A 15,337-nucleotide genomic window follows, 5' to 3' on the forward strand; every position below is an offset into this window, starting at 1 on the left:
CCGAAGTGTGTGAGCTCAAGCCTATAAACGCAGAAGTATACGCCACCCGGCGCTCATAGACGCCCAGAAGAAAGTCATTAACTCAAGAAACAACGACATTTTGGGTCGTCTGGAACAGTAATGTCGAGCTTCCGTCAGGAACACTTCATTTTCATACGGGCAAAGTCCAGCTCAAGACGTAAAAAAATCAACCTGCATCCGCTTCATAGTCCCGCCTGCAGCTTTAGCTCATCGATCACGAGACCTTGTCTTCTCACCTTCAATGCACCAGTCGCACAAGCCTCGCTTGCGTCCCTCAGCAGCGCTCTTCTCATTCGCAAATGTATGCTGTGGGCAGAATGCGGACGAGCACTGCTTGCACTGAATCGTGCTCTCAGTTGAACAATCTTTGCAGAATCGTCCACATTCGTAGCAGACAATCTCCAGGCTGACTGGGCATTTCGCACACCAATACCGAGCGCAGTGTTTGCAAAGTCGCTTATTGAGACAAGGTGTGCAGCCGCCGTCGCTCTCGCCGCAAGAGCAGCACTTTCGTTCATGTGCTTCTTGCAAATTTCGTTTGCCGTGCAATGCAGTATCATCTTGTGTGCAAAAGACGATATCACTCTTGATGTTGAGGTTTTCAAGCGCAGCTTGGACTTCTTCTGCAATCAAGCTGCTAAAACCTGGAGGGAAGCCTGGACCGCCAAGGACAGACACTGTTTCCAGACTCCTCAGACGTCCTCTGCTGCGTGATTCATATATGGCAGACATTGGACTCTGCCAATTGAGACTTGTTGGATTCTCGACAAAATGCGGTGCTTCACTGCCGATGCCAACGAGTGAAAGATGCTTCAGACTTGGCAGCATGTCGAGCTCTTCAATCATAGCTGACATCATCTCAGGATCGATCCAATCAAGCAAGACGCTATTGATGCAATTTGTATAGTCTTTTGCATACCACATGGTCTCTAGGAGCTCTGTCGCATTGGCTTTGGACATGTCAATGACGCGCCAAGTATAAGAGCTCTGCATGAGCGCATCGCAAACTGTGTGACTCGTTTGTAAGAGGGCCCTCACTTCTGCACGACATAAGTATGTGATGAGAATCTGATGGATACTGTCTGTAGAAATAAGGCGTAGCAAATCCATCTATTGGCGCGAAAGATGGATGCTGCATGGCCCCCGTGCTGTCATGTGCTGGCCCAGCATTACCAGATGGGCTGGCGGTATCGACGCTCACGATCATAAAATCATTACGCTACGGTGATGCATCAATGGACAAGCCCTCGTTACTCGAGCCTTGTCAATCAAGTCCTACGCTCAACAACCACCCCCGCCCCCGCCCCCGCTTCCGCCGCCACCATCGCCGCCGCCGCCGCCAAAAGAACTACCTCCACCGTCTCCACCGCCACCCCAATGACCATGACCGTGACTGGGCGCATGAGCACCGGTTGATGCTCCCAGCGTAAAGGCAGAGACACCAGCATCGTACCCGCGGTAGCGTCCATCAGATTTGTGCGAAGAGGTGCTCTTGCGAAGCGATTGTGTGCTCATACGACGAGACTTGGTAGCAGGTGCCTGTTCTGGCTCAGCGAAAGCTCCAGCGACCCAAGTCGTTGCCCAGTCTTGGTACTGCTTCAGCCAAGTCTGCAGTGTCCCGTCGTTTGCTGGCATGACCTCAATCACAATGCACCCGAAACCGCTATTGGCCAATTTCTTGGCAATCGCTTCATCTGTTTCTTCCAAGCTGAAAACATCTTGTACTTCAATATCGACAAATTCTGGCGAGTCGATACAGCGAACAATAAGCTCAAGTTGTTTCTGCGCTTCTTGTTCAGTGAGCGAGTCGTCGAGGTAGACGTACTCTCGTGGAGATACACTAAGTTTCTTGAAGATGGCACTCTTCCAGCTGATACTCTGTGACTTGATGGTCAAGTACTTGGATCCCTCTCGCGTGTATTGTGACATCTTGTCATAAAGACTTGTCTCGTTGCCCACACAATCAATGACGGCGGAAAAGTTGCGCTCCCAGCGACCACGGAAAGAAGCAAGCGTCTTGCCGTAGCTGATCTCTTCTTGTAGATCCACAAAGTCATCTGCACCCAAGTCGCGACAGTTTTGCTTAAACTCGATCTCTGATGGTCGGATAGTCACCTCGACGTCGCACTGCATGATCTAGATGTTAGCGCTTCCCGGGAAACTCATCCGTTTACCTTGGCAAATTGAATGACAAAAGTGCCAATGCCAGTGTTGCCACCGTGAACGAGGACCCTGGGTCTTCCCTCCTTTGCCAGATCCGCCATCTGCAGTGCGCGAAACGCGAGCAATCCAGGTCCAGCAAGCGTCGACGCCTCGGCAAACGTCCGGTCCGTCTTCATCTTACGCAGCGCATACCTAGGAACAGCAATTATTTCAGCAACAGCATCCGATGCTCGACCAACACGTCCCCAGACTCGATCTCCTGCATGCCACGTGATTGTTTGCGTGGTGTCATCAGCGAGTGCTGCAGGTGGTGCAAAGACAACAGTACCACTAAAAGAGCGACTCAAGACGGGATGGATACTAGAAGCATCAAGGCATACAGCATGTACAGCGACGAGGACTTGACCGGGTCCTGGTGTGGGTACGCGCTCGCGAACGATTGTGGTTGCATTGCGGTTGCTGCTTTGATTTGTGTAGCGGACACGTCTGATGGTCACCTCAGAGGGCAGCTGCGCAGTTGAAGACATGGCTCAGTGAGCAGCAAGAGAGCGCTACAAGTCAGTAGAAAAGAGTCTGGAGGATGAAAGCGAGTGCTCTTCGTGGGCCATGACACAATCAGGGGGAAGACAAGCAGTCACAAGTACAGCATTTACCAGATTGCTCTCAAAATTCATCAACGTCATACAAAGAAAGGCTAGCACACACTAGCAATACGCTGCCAGAACCCTCGCTTCTTTGCCTTCTCGCGCGGCTTCCTCACTGGCGACGTCAAATCGTCACTCAGGCTGAAACTCGTTTGACGGCCTTCACGGTTCGCATACGCCTGCCCGGCCAGTCCATGGTGTGCTTCCTTCTCTATCGAAACGCCATGCTCGTCGAGTGCCATGATGTCGTTGGATGCCCAGATGATCCACAGGGCAGAGATGAGGAGCATGATGAGTCCGTCCTCCTTCTGTGCAATCGCATGCATGCTCGTCTCAAACGCACGTTCAACACCAACCCAGTGTCGCAGATGCGGTACAGGCGTAGAAGACAAGACTGTTTCTTGCTTGCGTTGCGGATCGAAATGTGCATGGTTGGCGTCGAGCGTCTCTGACAGGATACTCTCATCATCCAAGATCATCGTAAACTGTGAAACGTTGGAGTTGATGCGAGACAGCGCATTGCGTGGCCTAAACGACGTGGTTGTTGCGATGGGAGTCAGCATGTTGTGCTGTGCACCATCTCCAGCCATATTGTTGGCAAGATTCTGACGATGCTGTTCCAGCTTCCCAGCAGAGGTATTCGGTTGCAAGACCCATTCTGCATGACCTGCCACTTCACGTCTATGCCACGTCAATGTCGTATTGTTACTGACAAACTCAAAGCGACCTTCTTGCACCGACCCGGAGACGCGCATATCGAAGCGATGCGCAAACGCAGGCGTCGATGCAACGTCGCCACCAAACGCACCGCGTCGTTCGCCAATCGACCTACCACGACTGCGCCGTCTCGGTAGATACTCAACGGGACTCAATCCTCCATTCGAGGCAATTGTCTCTGTACCAGCAGGCATGCGTGCGGGTTGTAGTTCCGCGATACGCTGATCATCACTTTCAAGTTCGATAATCCGTGTTGCGCCGCGTTTGGTGGCTTCGAGGTTGAGGACGGGTCGTATGCGTACGGGCGCCAGATGTTGACCCGGCTGGCCTTGATGAGCGCGTAGTGTGCGTTGGCATTGGATGGTACGATGCGTGCGTGCTTCGTGGAGGACTGATCGTGGTGGGGTGACGAAGAGGAAGATGTCTTCGTCTTCACTGCACACGAGCCGCTGATCCATGGACGACAGCTGCCTGTGGCTGTCCTTGATTCTTGCAAGAATGTAGGATCAGTGCCAGGAAGACGGGAGGACGTAGCTATAGGATCTTGCTTGTTGTACTTTTCTCCGTTGAGCTCGCGAGTGTCGGGTATATTCAACTTTTGCGCGCCGACCCGGAGATTTTACGGAGCAGCGAGATGCCGGCGCAGAGAAGTCAGATGGAAGTAGCAGGGGGTAAGTGTTGACAAGCGTACGTGAGCGTTCATGCTGAATAACAGATACTTCTGCTTAGTCTGACTGTATGAGCCATTGCTCTCAAGCTATGTTGATATCGCTCAACAGCCTCAACGGAAGGTGACCCCTGAAATCCAGGCCGTACGAACGGTCGTGACTTGTCGTATGCGTCCAACAAGGGGGCCCGGTACTAAGACTGATAGAGATTGGCGGATATGAGAGGCTGTAGTCGCAGGTGTTAGACACAGGCACGCAGGGCAGCTGCAGATAAGACTTGATTCGAATGGGGGACAAGAGTATAGCACTCTTGCCAGCTAAGACTAAACTAAAGGTCACGTGCATGAGCGCTGACGTGGCAGAGAGATAACAGCGCAAGCAAGTGATCAGGGGATGCACTTGAAGTCCTAACACTCCCTCTATCTCAATAAAGCGAAGTGCTCAGACGAGGCCGAGAAGCAGTCGTTGCGTCTCCAATGCAGGACGTGGAAGAAGTTTGGTAAGGAGATCGGCTTTTTGCAGTTTTGTGCCGACGTAGTGTAGCTTGATCTTGCCTTGCTCAATCAGGGATCGAGTGTGATGGTACTTCAGTTCGATGTGCTTACTTTTGGCGTGAAACACAGCGTTGTGTGCCAACTTCAGCGCAGCCTGATTGTCCCCAAAATAGATTGATGGAGTCGTCGGAGTTTAGCACATTGCTGATCTTGATGCCGAGCATGAGCTCGCGCAGCCAGAGAGCCTCTTTTGACGCGTTGAAGAGGCCAATATACTCGGCTTCTATGGTCGATGTGGCAACAATGTTTTGGCGCTTTGACTGCCAGGTGATTGCAGCTCCCCCAAGCATGAAAACATAGCCAGATGTGCTCTTCCTTGTATCCAGGCACCCTGAGTAGTCAGAGTCAGAGTACCCAGCAAAGTCGGCGTTTCCGTCGTATCGCAGTCGCAAATTGCGAGTCGTGAACAGGTACGCGAGGACGCCACGAGCCAACTTCATGTGAGCAATAGTCGGCTTGGCAGAGAAACGACCTAAAACACCGACAATATAGGCAACATCGGGTCTGGTCGAGGTGGCAATCCACTGGAGCTCCCCAACAATGGATTGGTAAGTAGTTTTGTTGGCCGGCTGGTCGTCAGTCGGCTGGTGGGTAGTGCCGTCAGTGGTGAGAATTGTGCCGACACTGGCTGGCAGGAGCCTTGGAATGGCAATTGGCTAAGCCGTGGTCGGCGGCGATCGATTCAATGTAGGTGGATTGATCGAGAGTGTAGACGCCGTTGTTGTGTGAGACACGCATGCCAAGAATGGAATTTCTTGGACCAAGGTCAGAGAGCTCGTAGCGTTCTGTAAGAGCCTTGAGAAGATGCTCCTTGTGAGCGATATCCGAAAGCCATGAGGATATCGTCAACGTAAACGCAAAGCAAAGACAAATGAGTCTTGTGCTGATAGATGCCGAGATCGTGCATTGAGCGTTCGTAACCAGCAGCAGTGAGTGTGGCATGCAGCTCGTCATTCCAGGCTTTGCCAGCTTGTTTCAAACCGTAGAGAGCCTTCTTGAGCCTAACGAAAGGGAAGTTCTTGTTGGAAAAACCTGGAGGAGCGATCATGAAAATCTCCTCAAACAAATTCGCATTGAGGTGAGCGGTGGCGATGTCCATCTGGTGAAGATGGAGCTTGTAAATTGAGGCGAGTGCAATAAGCATGCGCACAGACTCCAGTCGAGTGACTGGAGCATACGTCTCGTTGTAGTCTACGCCGGCTTTCTGAGAGTAGCCCTTGGCGACAAGACGCGACTTGCGCTTGTCGAAAGTGCCGTCGGCAAGGATCTTGTTCTTGAAGATCCAGCGTGCGCCAATGGCCTTGCGGCCTGGAGGTACTTTGGCGACGTACTCAAAGACTCCCTTGCCTTCGAGAAAGGCGAGCTCGCATGCCATAGAGGCACGCCATTCAGGTGCGTCAGAGCGGGATAAAGCTTGTTTGACAGTTACAGGAGCTGGGAGAACATCTTGAGCAGTAAGCATAAAAGCATATTCATGAAGCTCGTCATCCTTAGTAGTAACGTCAAGACCGCTAGTAGCGATGGCTTCGAGCTGTTCGTCAGCAAAGTCGACACTTGCAGCATTGCCGCTGGCTATAGCTTCGAGCTGAGCGTCTGTGAGCTGACGAGGATCGACATCCTTGTTGACAGACAGTTCTTTTGCCACAGCATGATCAAAAAGATCGAGTGGTTGAGAACAACTTTCCCAGTGGCAAGATCTAAGACTCGTCAAGCTTTGGAAGTATCACTGTAGCCCAAAAACATAGCTTTGTTGGCGCGCGCATCCGACTTGTCCTTGATTCGCGGGTTGTGTGACCAGCAAATGGTACCAGGAGTCCTCATAAGCGAGCAATCTGGTCGCTTGCCATACCACATTTCGTATGGCGTCTTGTCGAGACCAGTATGAGGCGAACGATTGATGGCGTAGACGGCTGAGATTTTCATGAATGCTCCTCGAGGTTTTTCCAACGAGAACTTCCCTTTCGTTAGGCTCAAGAAGGCTCTCTACGGTTTGAAACAAGCTGGCAAGCCCTGGAATGACGAGCTGCATGCCACACTCACTGCTGCTGGTTACGAACGCTCAATGCACGATTTCGGCATCTATCAGCACAAGACAGATATGCGAGGCTGTAGTCGTAGGTGTTAGACACAGGCACGCAGGGCAGCTGCAGATAAGACTTGATTCGAATGGGGGACAAGAGTATAGCACTCTTGCCAGCTAAGACTAAACTAAAGGTCACGTGCATGAGCGCTGACGTGGCAGAGAGATAACAGCGGAAGCAAGTGATCAGGGGATGCACTTGAATTGCTACAAAGACACTGGTCCGACGGGAGCTTGGACAATGGGATAGCATGTTTTCACGAGTAGTCAATTGTCTTGGACCATTGTAAGTTCTCTAATTCTCAGGCTCGGAAGCGCATTAGCTCCAGGCATTAGAGCTATGAACCACATACATCGACTCTGAAGCGAAGTACTCAAGCTGTTGAGCATATTCTTCTGAGTGGCCTTACTGATGCACAGGCTATGAAGGGCTGAGACCCTCAAGTGCTTGCGTGATCGGTGACAGTTGCTCGAAAGCCAGGCACGGGCATCCTGACTCTTTTTGGTCTCAGCTCTCGGACCAGAGGCAGTCGTAAGACTCAAGCACGTTACACGTACGCTGGCAAGAGTTCGGCCTTCTCAACTGACAGCAGCATAGATTTGAATGCAAGGACAAGGATTATCAGTCGGGAATCGAGCAAACAAAGTTGAAGGATGGCTGGTGAAATTTGACGAGCTGGCTGGACTTTGAACGGATCTGTATAGTCAGTCTACCAGATCCTTTTCCTCAAGTCCACTCAGCAAAACTTGCTGCATAGTCAGGCCTCCGTGTATCTCAGTATCGAAGAGCGAAGTGCCCGTTGAAGCCGAGACATCCGTTGTTTCTGTGCATGTGACCAGCTGCGGCAGTCTGTAGTATCAGATATCCAGACAAGCTCTATTTGCTGACCCTTTGTAAAGCAGTCCGATCAAATTGACTATGTGAAGAGATCATGCTGGACAGTGCTGTGGGCGTGTCCGTGTTTGGATCTAATGAAGCTGGTTCGTGTGGAGTTGCAGCTGAAATGGCGGCATCCTGACTGGCTCGCAGGACAAAAGTGGCAGTGAAGGAAGGGAAGAGGGAGCAGCCTCCCCCGGATCCAAAGGACCAAAGCGCACCACAACCCGGCAACCTCCACGAACAACCACACTCCTTGTCCAGAACAGCGACGCACCAGCACGCACACTCTGCTTGACATATTGCTGCCATACCTAGCTTTCGTGCTATCCAGGGGACATTGCCTTTCGTGAATCGCTGAATCGTTCTTCCTAGCAAGTGCGCCAAGCTCCTATATAAAACATCTCCGGCTCTTCCCATTGTGCATCAGCACAGGTATATGGTCCAGCAAATGAACAACGGCGACACACAAGATACAAATGGCAGCGAGGGCGCTGCCTTGACCAAGCGCAAGCAATGGTCCTCCTGCGACTTTTGTCGCGAGCGGAAGAAGGTAACACAAACACCACATCATCTTGTCGCACAAGTCATGCTAATCAACCGATAGAAATGCGATGCAAAGGAGCGCAAAGAGCTCGGCTTTGAGAATTGCACACGATGTAGCGATATCGACAATAAATGTACATTTGGTTACATTTCACAAAAGAATGCAAGAAGGCGGCAGATGATGGCCAACAAGCATGCCGCACAGCTATCTCAGCAAGCAGGCGGTGGCGTGCCTACACCACCTGGTAGTATGCAGAATGGACAATTTCAACAATCTCTACATCTACCACAGCAGCCGCAACCGCCTGTGCGAGGATATAGCGCAGGTGGTATGCCAGTGCTTCAGGAATCCGTGTATGAGTCGTTCCGAAATGCAACTGGGAGTCCTGAATCTGCACAAAGCGATCCAAACTTTGATTATACAGACTTCTTCCAGAGCATGTCAGAGTATGGCTCTGTGAATGATTCGCCGAGTAAGGAACACTCAAAGTGGCTGCACCGGAGTCAATCGCAAGATAGCTCCTGGTCTCGGCCTGATCGCCCTGTTCAACCACCAATTGTCCATGCACGGCAGGATCGGCGATTCTCAACATCCACCATCATCGAGCAGGACGTTTCGCCACATGAGCAACAACCACAGGCGAGGCGACCGAGCATGCATGAAAGTAAAGCAACAGCACCGCCACTCATGGAGCAAGACATAAATCAGCTTCTCTACGGCAACAATGATTTCGCTTCGCCTGTGCAAGAACTCATGAAGGAAGCCTCGCCAATAGAAACCATCTACAGCACCATGGTACATCAACGCACACCCACAGGTCTATCCGCTGATCTCGAACTCATGCTGATTGATGAATTCATGAGATTCGCTGATCATCAGCTCCCCATTCTCGATGCGAGTATGGTGTACATGCGATATCGCTACCAATTCCCGACACCCTTACCGGAATATTTCGTCTGTACGGTGGTTGCATGTGGTGCTGCGTACAGTTGTAAATCAGCGAGCGGTCAAGCTCCCGTCACAACGCCACAAGCAGAGCTCCTCTATTCTCTTGCGAAACAGACCATCATGGCAGGAGCGATCCAGGATAACTCGATTGATGCAGTGTGTGCACTCATGCTTATTTCATTCCACTGGCAGGGCGAGGTCACGGCCTTTGAGAGACAGATGATAACACATCTCTCTGTGACTAAGATCCAAGCACTTGGTCTGCATACGGTTGAGGGTCTTGAACATGGTCGTACGCGTCGAGATATCGCGCATCTCAAGTTTGTCGTTTGGATGAACTACCTGCTCGATGCATTCAGTTTCTTTGGCGATGAGGATGAGCAAGAAACCTACCTTGGCCAAGAAATTGAGATTGATTTCTTGACGCTTGAGGATCTAAGTTATACGGGTGCCGAGTATATCACTGGTGTTCGGGAAGTGCTGCATACGCAGATTGGTTCGAAATGGGTGGTTGACTTTGTCAAGGCCTTTGGTACACTTGCCAAGATTCAAAATAAGGCGACGCGCTTGAGAACCAGCAAAGGGGACCTCTTGACCTTGCTACCAGAATTGGACGATTGGCAACTTGAGTGGTGGACAGCCTTCAACTTGAAGAATGTCGAATGGCATGAAGTGGAGCAAATGGCGAATGGCTATGTGTCGCTCAACTTTGCCTACTACACGCTCGTCATCTTTATCCACATTGAACCCATCAAACCATTCTTGGAGTTGACACAGATGACGCTCAGCTCACCGTTGCCAGTTCTACCGATTGCTGCATTGGCAACGGATCCAGGCCTGCAGTACAATGTCGCAGCGTGTGTCGATGCAGCACTCAGCATGTGTCAGATCTTCGAACGCATGATGACTTGTGGCATACTCGAACATACCTCACAGATTGTCAGAGAACAGCTATACTTTGGTGGTCGCATTCTACAGCTCTTCTACCGCAATCACATTGGTGGCGTCAATTTGCAACTATTGAGTCGATGGGAGAAGTGTCTTGAGATTGCCGAGCTAGTCTGGGGATCCAGCGAGCGCGGTCTTGATCTGAACAGAATGAGACTTGAGGAGCTTTAAGATTTTTATGAAGGCTAGACAGGTAGTAGCAGTAGTAGCAACTATAAAGTCTAACGGTATCGGCGCAAAGAAAGCGAGTTGTGCTGCTTCCAGTGACGACGCCTGTTTTGCTGGGAGGTGTGTCCCTTGTGGATACCACGGGACTTCTTGCCAATGGAGGTGAGACCACGCTGAGCACGTCCCTTGTGAACAGGGTTGCAGATCCAAGAGATGCGTGGGTCGCGACGAATAGCCTTGTGCGAAGGGTCAACGAGGATCACCTCGAAGAACTTGTAGGTGGCATCCTGGTTGATCCAGTACGAGTTGAGCACACGCAAATTGGCGCATCGTCGAGAAACACGCTCTTCAGCAGTGACACGCAGAGAACGCTGGTACTTGAGGTGGTTGATACCCATGTTGGTGGGTTTACCGAAAGTAGCACCCTTGGGTGCTGGCTTCTTACGACCACCACGACGCACGCGGATACGGTAGATGACGTATCCCTGCTTTGCCTTGTAACCCAGACGACGAGCCTTGTCTGGTCGCGAAGGGCGCGAGGCACGGTGAACGACAGGGAGCTGTCGGTACTCCCAGCATCGTACACGGAGCAAGAATCGGAGGATATCCGACTGCTTCTTCTTGTAGAGCTCCTGGAGGTACTTGTATGAGCCCTGGTGATGTTAGTCTACGCTGTACAGTAGCTCTTCAAGCTGCATACCATCTTCGCTGAGTGTCGGTGCTGATTCTGTACTCTGCCGTATGAGATTTGTCCAATTCACTGCACTCGGCCGCACGCTGAATTTTGTGTTTGGGAGAAAAGCAGTCCCAAACGTTCAGATGGCAACATTCATAAAGACCAGGCAGAATCAACCAGCGTCCATCAGGATTGAGGAGAGACACTAAGTATTGAGAATAAATAGAAGCTATGGGAGTACATCACCAGGCAACAAGCCATCTAAATAAACGCAGCTCAAGTCTTGCCAAAGAACGACAAGACAACGAAGCGCACCTACACCGATCTGAGAGAAGGGCTCATATCGCTCTTCAGAACAGACGCAGGTCCCACTGCGAGACGGATATTGAAAGCGATAGAGCACCGAAAAAGGAGTGGGGAGTGCGCATTCCGAGAGAAGGGCTCATATCGCTCTTCAGAACACGACAAATCCCATCATGAAGAAGAATGGTGAAAAGGTGCCAAAATAAATCGACCGCTTAGGCAGTAGAAGAAGCGAGCTTGGCAGTGCCAACCTCGAGAACGCGGTCGAGCACCATTCCGGCGATCGACGCAGACATCAACGTTGCAGTGACACCGGTGAGGAGAGCAGAAAAGGCGACTCGTGTAATATCCTTGGACCTCTTGGGAGCCAAAAGACAGAGGAGACCAAGCTGATTACCCAAAGAACCAATGTTGCCGAAACCACAAATTGCGTAGGTCGCAATGATGACACCACGGTTGGTCAGATTGGCATATGCACCCTTGGGGTCGGTGAGGTCGACAAAGGCAGCAAACTCGTTGACGACAAACTTCTTGCCGATAAGAGCACCAATAAGACGCAACTCGCTACGAGGAGCACCGAGGAGGAAAGCGATTGGGTAGAAGAGGTAACCGAGGATGAAGTCGAGTGTTACTTGCGGTGCACCAAAGTACTTGAAGAAGAAGTACAAGAGACCATCAACCAGTGCCACGGCAGAAATAACAACGAGGAGCACAGCGGCAATGACACCGGCCACTTTGAGACCAAGTGCAGCACCGTTGGCAAACGCCTCGAGAGCATTTGACTCACGTTCCTCTTCAGACTCGGGAACAGTCACGCTGCCCTTGGTGAGAGTTTCTTCAGTTTCTGGAAAACGCAATTTGGACATGGCAATCGATGCAGGAATAGACATGATGCAAGATGAGAGCAACGCCTGTGGATTGGCACCGAGAGACACGTATGCACCAAACACCGAACCGGCAATTGTTGCGAAGCCTGAAGTCATGATCTGATGGATCTCAGCCTTGGTCAAGTGGTTGAGGAAAGGCTTGATGAGAATAGCATTTTCACCTTGACCGATGAAAGGTGCTGCTGCAGCGGCAACAGCTTCGGCACCAGACACCTCCATGGCCCAGAAGAAGAAGCTGGCAAATTTGACAATGAACCATTGCAACAAACCGACGTAGTACGCGACCTGCACCAAGGCAATGAAGAAGATGATGGCAGGCAACACGGCAACCACAAAGTAGGGAAAGTTGCTGGGGCTGGAGAAGAGGAAAGCGAAACCATCGCCGGCAAAGCCAAGCAACTCGCGAGCAAGGTCAGAGATGAACTTGAAGATATCATATCCAACGCCCGTACGCAAGACAAACAGGGCGAGAATGAACTGTGCAATCAAACCCACCTGAACAGTCTTCCAGTTGACTTGACTGCGGTGCTTTGAAGTAGCCCAGAAGACTGTGATGAAGACGAGCAGACCAAACAGCGAAATGGCACGGTCGGCGCGGGTGTTTTGCGCGGTTTCTTTGGAAGCCATCGTACCAACAAGGAACACGACCACGGTGAGGACACCACCGGCGTAACCACGGAGTTCTGGCTTGATGGTCTTATCCAGAGTAGCGACAAAGACTGTACGCCAAACCTTGCGAATCATACCGAACAACGGCGCGGGAGAAACGTGGAATGTCAAGAGACGTAAGCTGATGAAAAGCCAAAGTAAAAATGGTACGACCCAGCCGTATTGCTTTCGGCTCGTCTGCTGAGGACCATGGAGAATCAAACCAGTGATCCACCAGGCTGTGAGAACCAGGAAAAAGAACAAATGCCAGTAGATGCGGAAACCAGAATACCAGCCGCGACGCTTGATGTGTTCATGGTCGTGGCTTGCGTCAGGCGACTCGGTAGAGCCGGTTTCACGAACATCCTTCTCCATCATGTACTTGCCATCGCCCTGAGGGTTGAACTGCTCGCGAGGACCTGTCCCTGGTGCGAATTGGTTTGGAACTTCCCGAGGACCCGGTGCCTGCGAAAAATGCGCTTCCTGCACCGGCTCGACTGAGTGATGATGGTGCTGGTGCTCATACTGGTTTACCGGGTTGAGAGCCGGGTCGTTGTGGATGTTGGTCGGTAGGAAGGATCCTTCGGCGACCATGGTGACACACGCGGTTGAACGATGAAATGGGAGTAGACGCAGATGAGTGCGGAGGTCTGGTCGTTTAAGTACCGCTGATCAGACTCGCTTGCGCTATCAGCTGCAGATGGTGCGACCTTGAAGTCCGGGGTTGTCGTGTGATTGAGGTAGACACGCAGGAGGCCGACGAAAGAATAGGTCTTGTCGTCGGGTCGTCCCTACGCCGTGCTTTGTAAAGCTTTTCTGTTCGCACTGAGTGTCTGTGCCTGAGCCTCGTGCACTACTATTTGCCCTCGGGCTGTGAACTTCTTTCGGGCAAATAAATGAAACATCGGATCAGCATCCTCTGCGCAGGGATAAAGTGCCCACACAGGGCCACACAGGGCCACATTAGATAGCAAGCCGGCCTATCCGAGCTTCTTGATACAAGCTCGAGCCTCGAAAGATAGAGCAGTAGATAACACCTGGGCATGATATGATAGTAACGGCACACTGCCTGTGGCTAGCACTCTTGAATTGAAAGAAAGCTGCAAGCTACAGCCCTCCGATGATTCAGTCAGAAGCGTGACGGAGCATTGTTTCATTAGGTTGGTAGGTCAAACGTAGGATGTTCATGCACATGCAAGCCGTGGCTACATTATAAATGAAGTCTGCAAAAGCACATGACTCATGAGACGATGTGACAGCTGTTCGCAAAGCAACGGTAACAACTTCATGACAGAACTACTTGCATCCAACTTTACACCAGTCTTGAGCTACTCCATGGAGTCGTGATGGGCAGCTCAAGCTAGACTCGTAGATCTGTCGGATCGTTCCTGAGTTGTAACGGCCGTCTCAGCCATCTGCGCCACGGCTGTGATTGGCTTTGCCGAGATGAAATTTCAGTTCGTGACTGCCACTCAACGGAGTCCCATGTCACCGTGTGACTGCTCGAAAGTCAAGAGCCCTTGGTACAGTTTAGTGGGCATCTGTCAAAGTGGCCTATAGGCTGTCAGTACTGCTAAGTACGCATATCAGTCTTCGCCTTATTTCAGCTCACATAGGCTTGTAGAGTAAGACTAGACTTGCAATATTCGCGTCGAACAGTGTATCAAATGAATATTTTACTACTCTAGGGTGGTGTACAGCCGCGAAGGAGTCTCGAGCGATGTGAAGATACCGTGGAGCAAGTCCTTGCTAGTTGGGAGAAATGTGCCAGATGCTTTTAAGCGCATTTAAAGGGCGTACAAGGCGACGGCGGCACCAGCAACAAGACCACCAGCAATGTTCTTGCCAGCAGCGCCCGAAGGACGAGCAGTGGCAGAGGCCGAGCGAGAAGCAGAGGCGGAACGCGAAGCAGAAGCTGAACGTGCGGCCGATGAGGCGGCCCTGGTGGAGCTAGATGCCCTGGCAGACTAGTAGAGTTAGCATCGAGTCTATGAGGTTCGGGAGTGGTCGACATACAGACTGGGCAGCAGCGAACGAGGCGAGAGCCAAGACAATGACAGACTTGATAGAAACCATGTTGAAAAGGATAGTGTTGGTAGTACAAGAAAGTGAAACTATTGGGACCTGGAGGAGGGCAGTGATCAGGCAGCGTCGCCCTCTTTATAGCTCATCCCCTCCGATGCCGTTCTACGAGTCTGCCACTGTTCTGGCCACTTCTGGGCAAACTTGGCAAAGGAGGTTTGAAACTTCCATGGATCCCGCTAAACTTAGCATCTATTCAACAAAATCGCGGCCCTCGCCAGCTTTACCTCTATGGCAATAACAGCAAACGGCACCTCTATTGGCTGGGACGGAAAGTACAAGTGGCTAAATCTCAAAAGTCGCAAAGTGCGTCAAACTGACAACCCCGCCTCCGTCGCGCACAGCCAATCGTGCATAACCGTGGGGTACCGAAATCGGCTGTGATTGGCCCGTCTCGTGCAACCGC

The 15,337-nt window shown here is 51.4% G+C and overlaps 7 protein-coding genes across 7 annotated transcripts; 1 reads left to right on the forward strand and 6 right to left on the reverse strand.

Annotated features, from left to right (window-relative positions):
* Positions 1-228: 228 nt before the first annotated feature.
* Positions 229-1,014, reverse strand: BCR37DRAFT_391897 (uncharacterized protein; the record flags this gene model as incomplete). Its single annotated transcript, XM_040871067.1, has 1 exon — positions 229-1,014. One exon carries the CDS (start codon positions 1,012-1,014, stop codon positions 229-231), a length of 786 nt encoding a protein of 261 aa, XP_040726325.1.
* A 288-nt stretch (positions 1,015-1,302) lies between these two features.
* On the reverse strand, positions 1,303-2,711 carry BCR37DRAFT_391898 (uncharacterized protein; the record flags this gene model as incomplete). The annotated part of the gene is made up of 2 exons (XM_040871068.1): positions 1,303-2,157; positions 2,196-2,711. The coding sequence occupies 2 exons, from the start codon at positions 2,709-2,711 to the stop codon at positions 1,303-1,305; spliced, it is 1,371 nt and encodes a 456-aa protein (XP_040726326.1).
* Positions 2,712-2,878: 167 nt separating this feature from the next.
* Positions 2,879-4,003, reverse strand: BCR37DRAFT_391899 (uncharacterized protein; the record flags this gene model as incomplete). Its single annotated transcript, XM_040871069.1, has 1 exon — positions 2,879-4,003. The coding sequence occupies one exon, from the start codon at positions 4,001-4,003 to the stop codon at positions 2,879-2,881; it is 1,125 nt and encodes a 374-aa protein (XP_040726327.1).
* A 4,172-nt stretch (positions 4,004-8,175) lies between these two features.
* Positions 8,176-10,338, forward strand: BCR37DRAFT_391901 (uncharacterized protein; the record flags this gene model as incomplete). Its single annotated transcript, XM_040871070.1, has 2 exons — positions 8,176-8,277; positions 8,332-10,338. 2 exons carry the CDS (start codon positions 8,176-8,178, stop codon positions 10,336-10,338), a joined length of 2,109 nt encoding a protein of 702 aa, XP_040726328.1.
* A 50-nt stretch (positions 10,339-10,388) lies between these two features.
* On the reverse strand, positions 10,389-11,038 carry BCR37DRAFT_386494 (60S ribosomal protein L15b; the record flags this gene model as incomplete). Its single annotated transcript, XM_040870444.1, has 2 exons — positions 10,389-10,988; positions 11,036-11,038. 2 exons carry the CDS (start codon positions 11,036-11,038, stop codon positions 10,389-10,391), a joined length of 603 nt encoding a protein of 200 aa, XP_040726329.1.
* Positions 11,039-11,153: 115 nt separating this feature from the next.
* BCR37DRAFT_366128 (Na+ dependent nucleoside transporter C-terminus-domain-containing protein) lies at positions 11,154-13,443 on the reverse strand (the record flags this gene model as incomplete). Its single annotated transcript, XM_040868272.1, has 2 exons — positions 11,154-13,257; positions 13,339-13,443. 2 exons carry the CDS (start codon positions 13,441-13,443, stop codon positions 11,530-11,532), a joined length of 1,833 nt encoding a protein of 610 aa, XP_040726330.1. The 3' UTR covers positions 11,154-11,529.
* A 1,193-nt stretch (positions 13,444-14,636) lies between these two features.
* Positions 14,637-14,925, reverse strand: BCR37DRAFT_391903 (uncharacterized protein; the record flags this gene model as incomplete). The annotated part of the gene is made up of 2 exons (XM_040871071.1): positions 14,637-14,816; positions 14,866-14,925. 2 exons carry the CDS (start codon positions 14,923-14,925, stop codon positions 14,637-14,639), a joined length of 240 nt encoding a protein of 79 aa, XP_040726331.1.
* Between the last annotated feature and the right edge of the window lie 412 nt (positions 14,926-15,337).

Source organism: Protomyces lactucae-debilis (assembly GCF_002105105.1).
Source record: "Protomyces lactucae-debilis strain 12-1054 chromosome Unknown BCR37scaffold_6, whole genome shotgun sequence".
In the NCBI taxonomy this organism is placed as follows: domain Eukaryota; kingdom Fungi; phylum Ascomycota; class Taphrinomycetes; order Taphrinales; family Protomycetaceae; genus Protomyces; species Protomyces lactucae-debilis.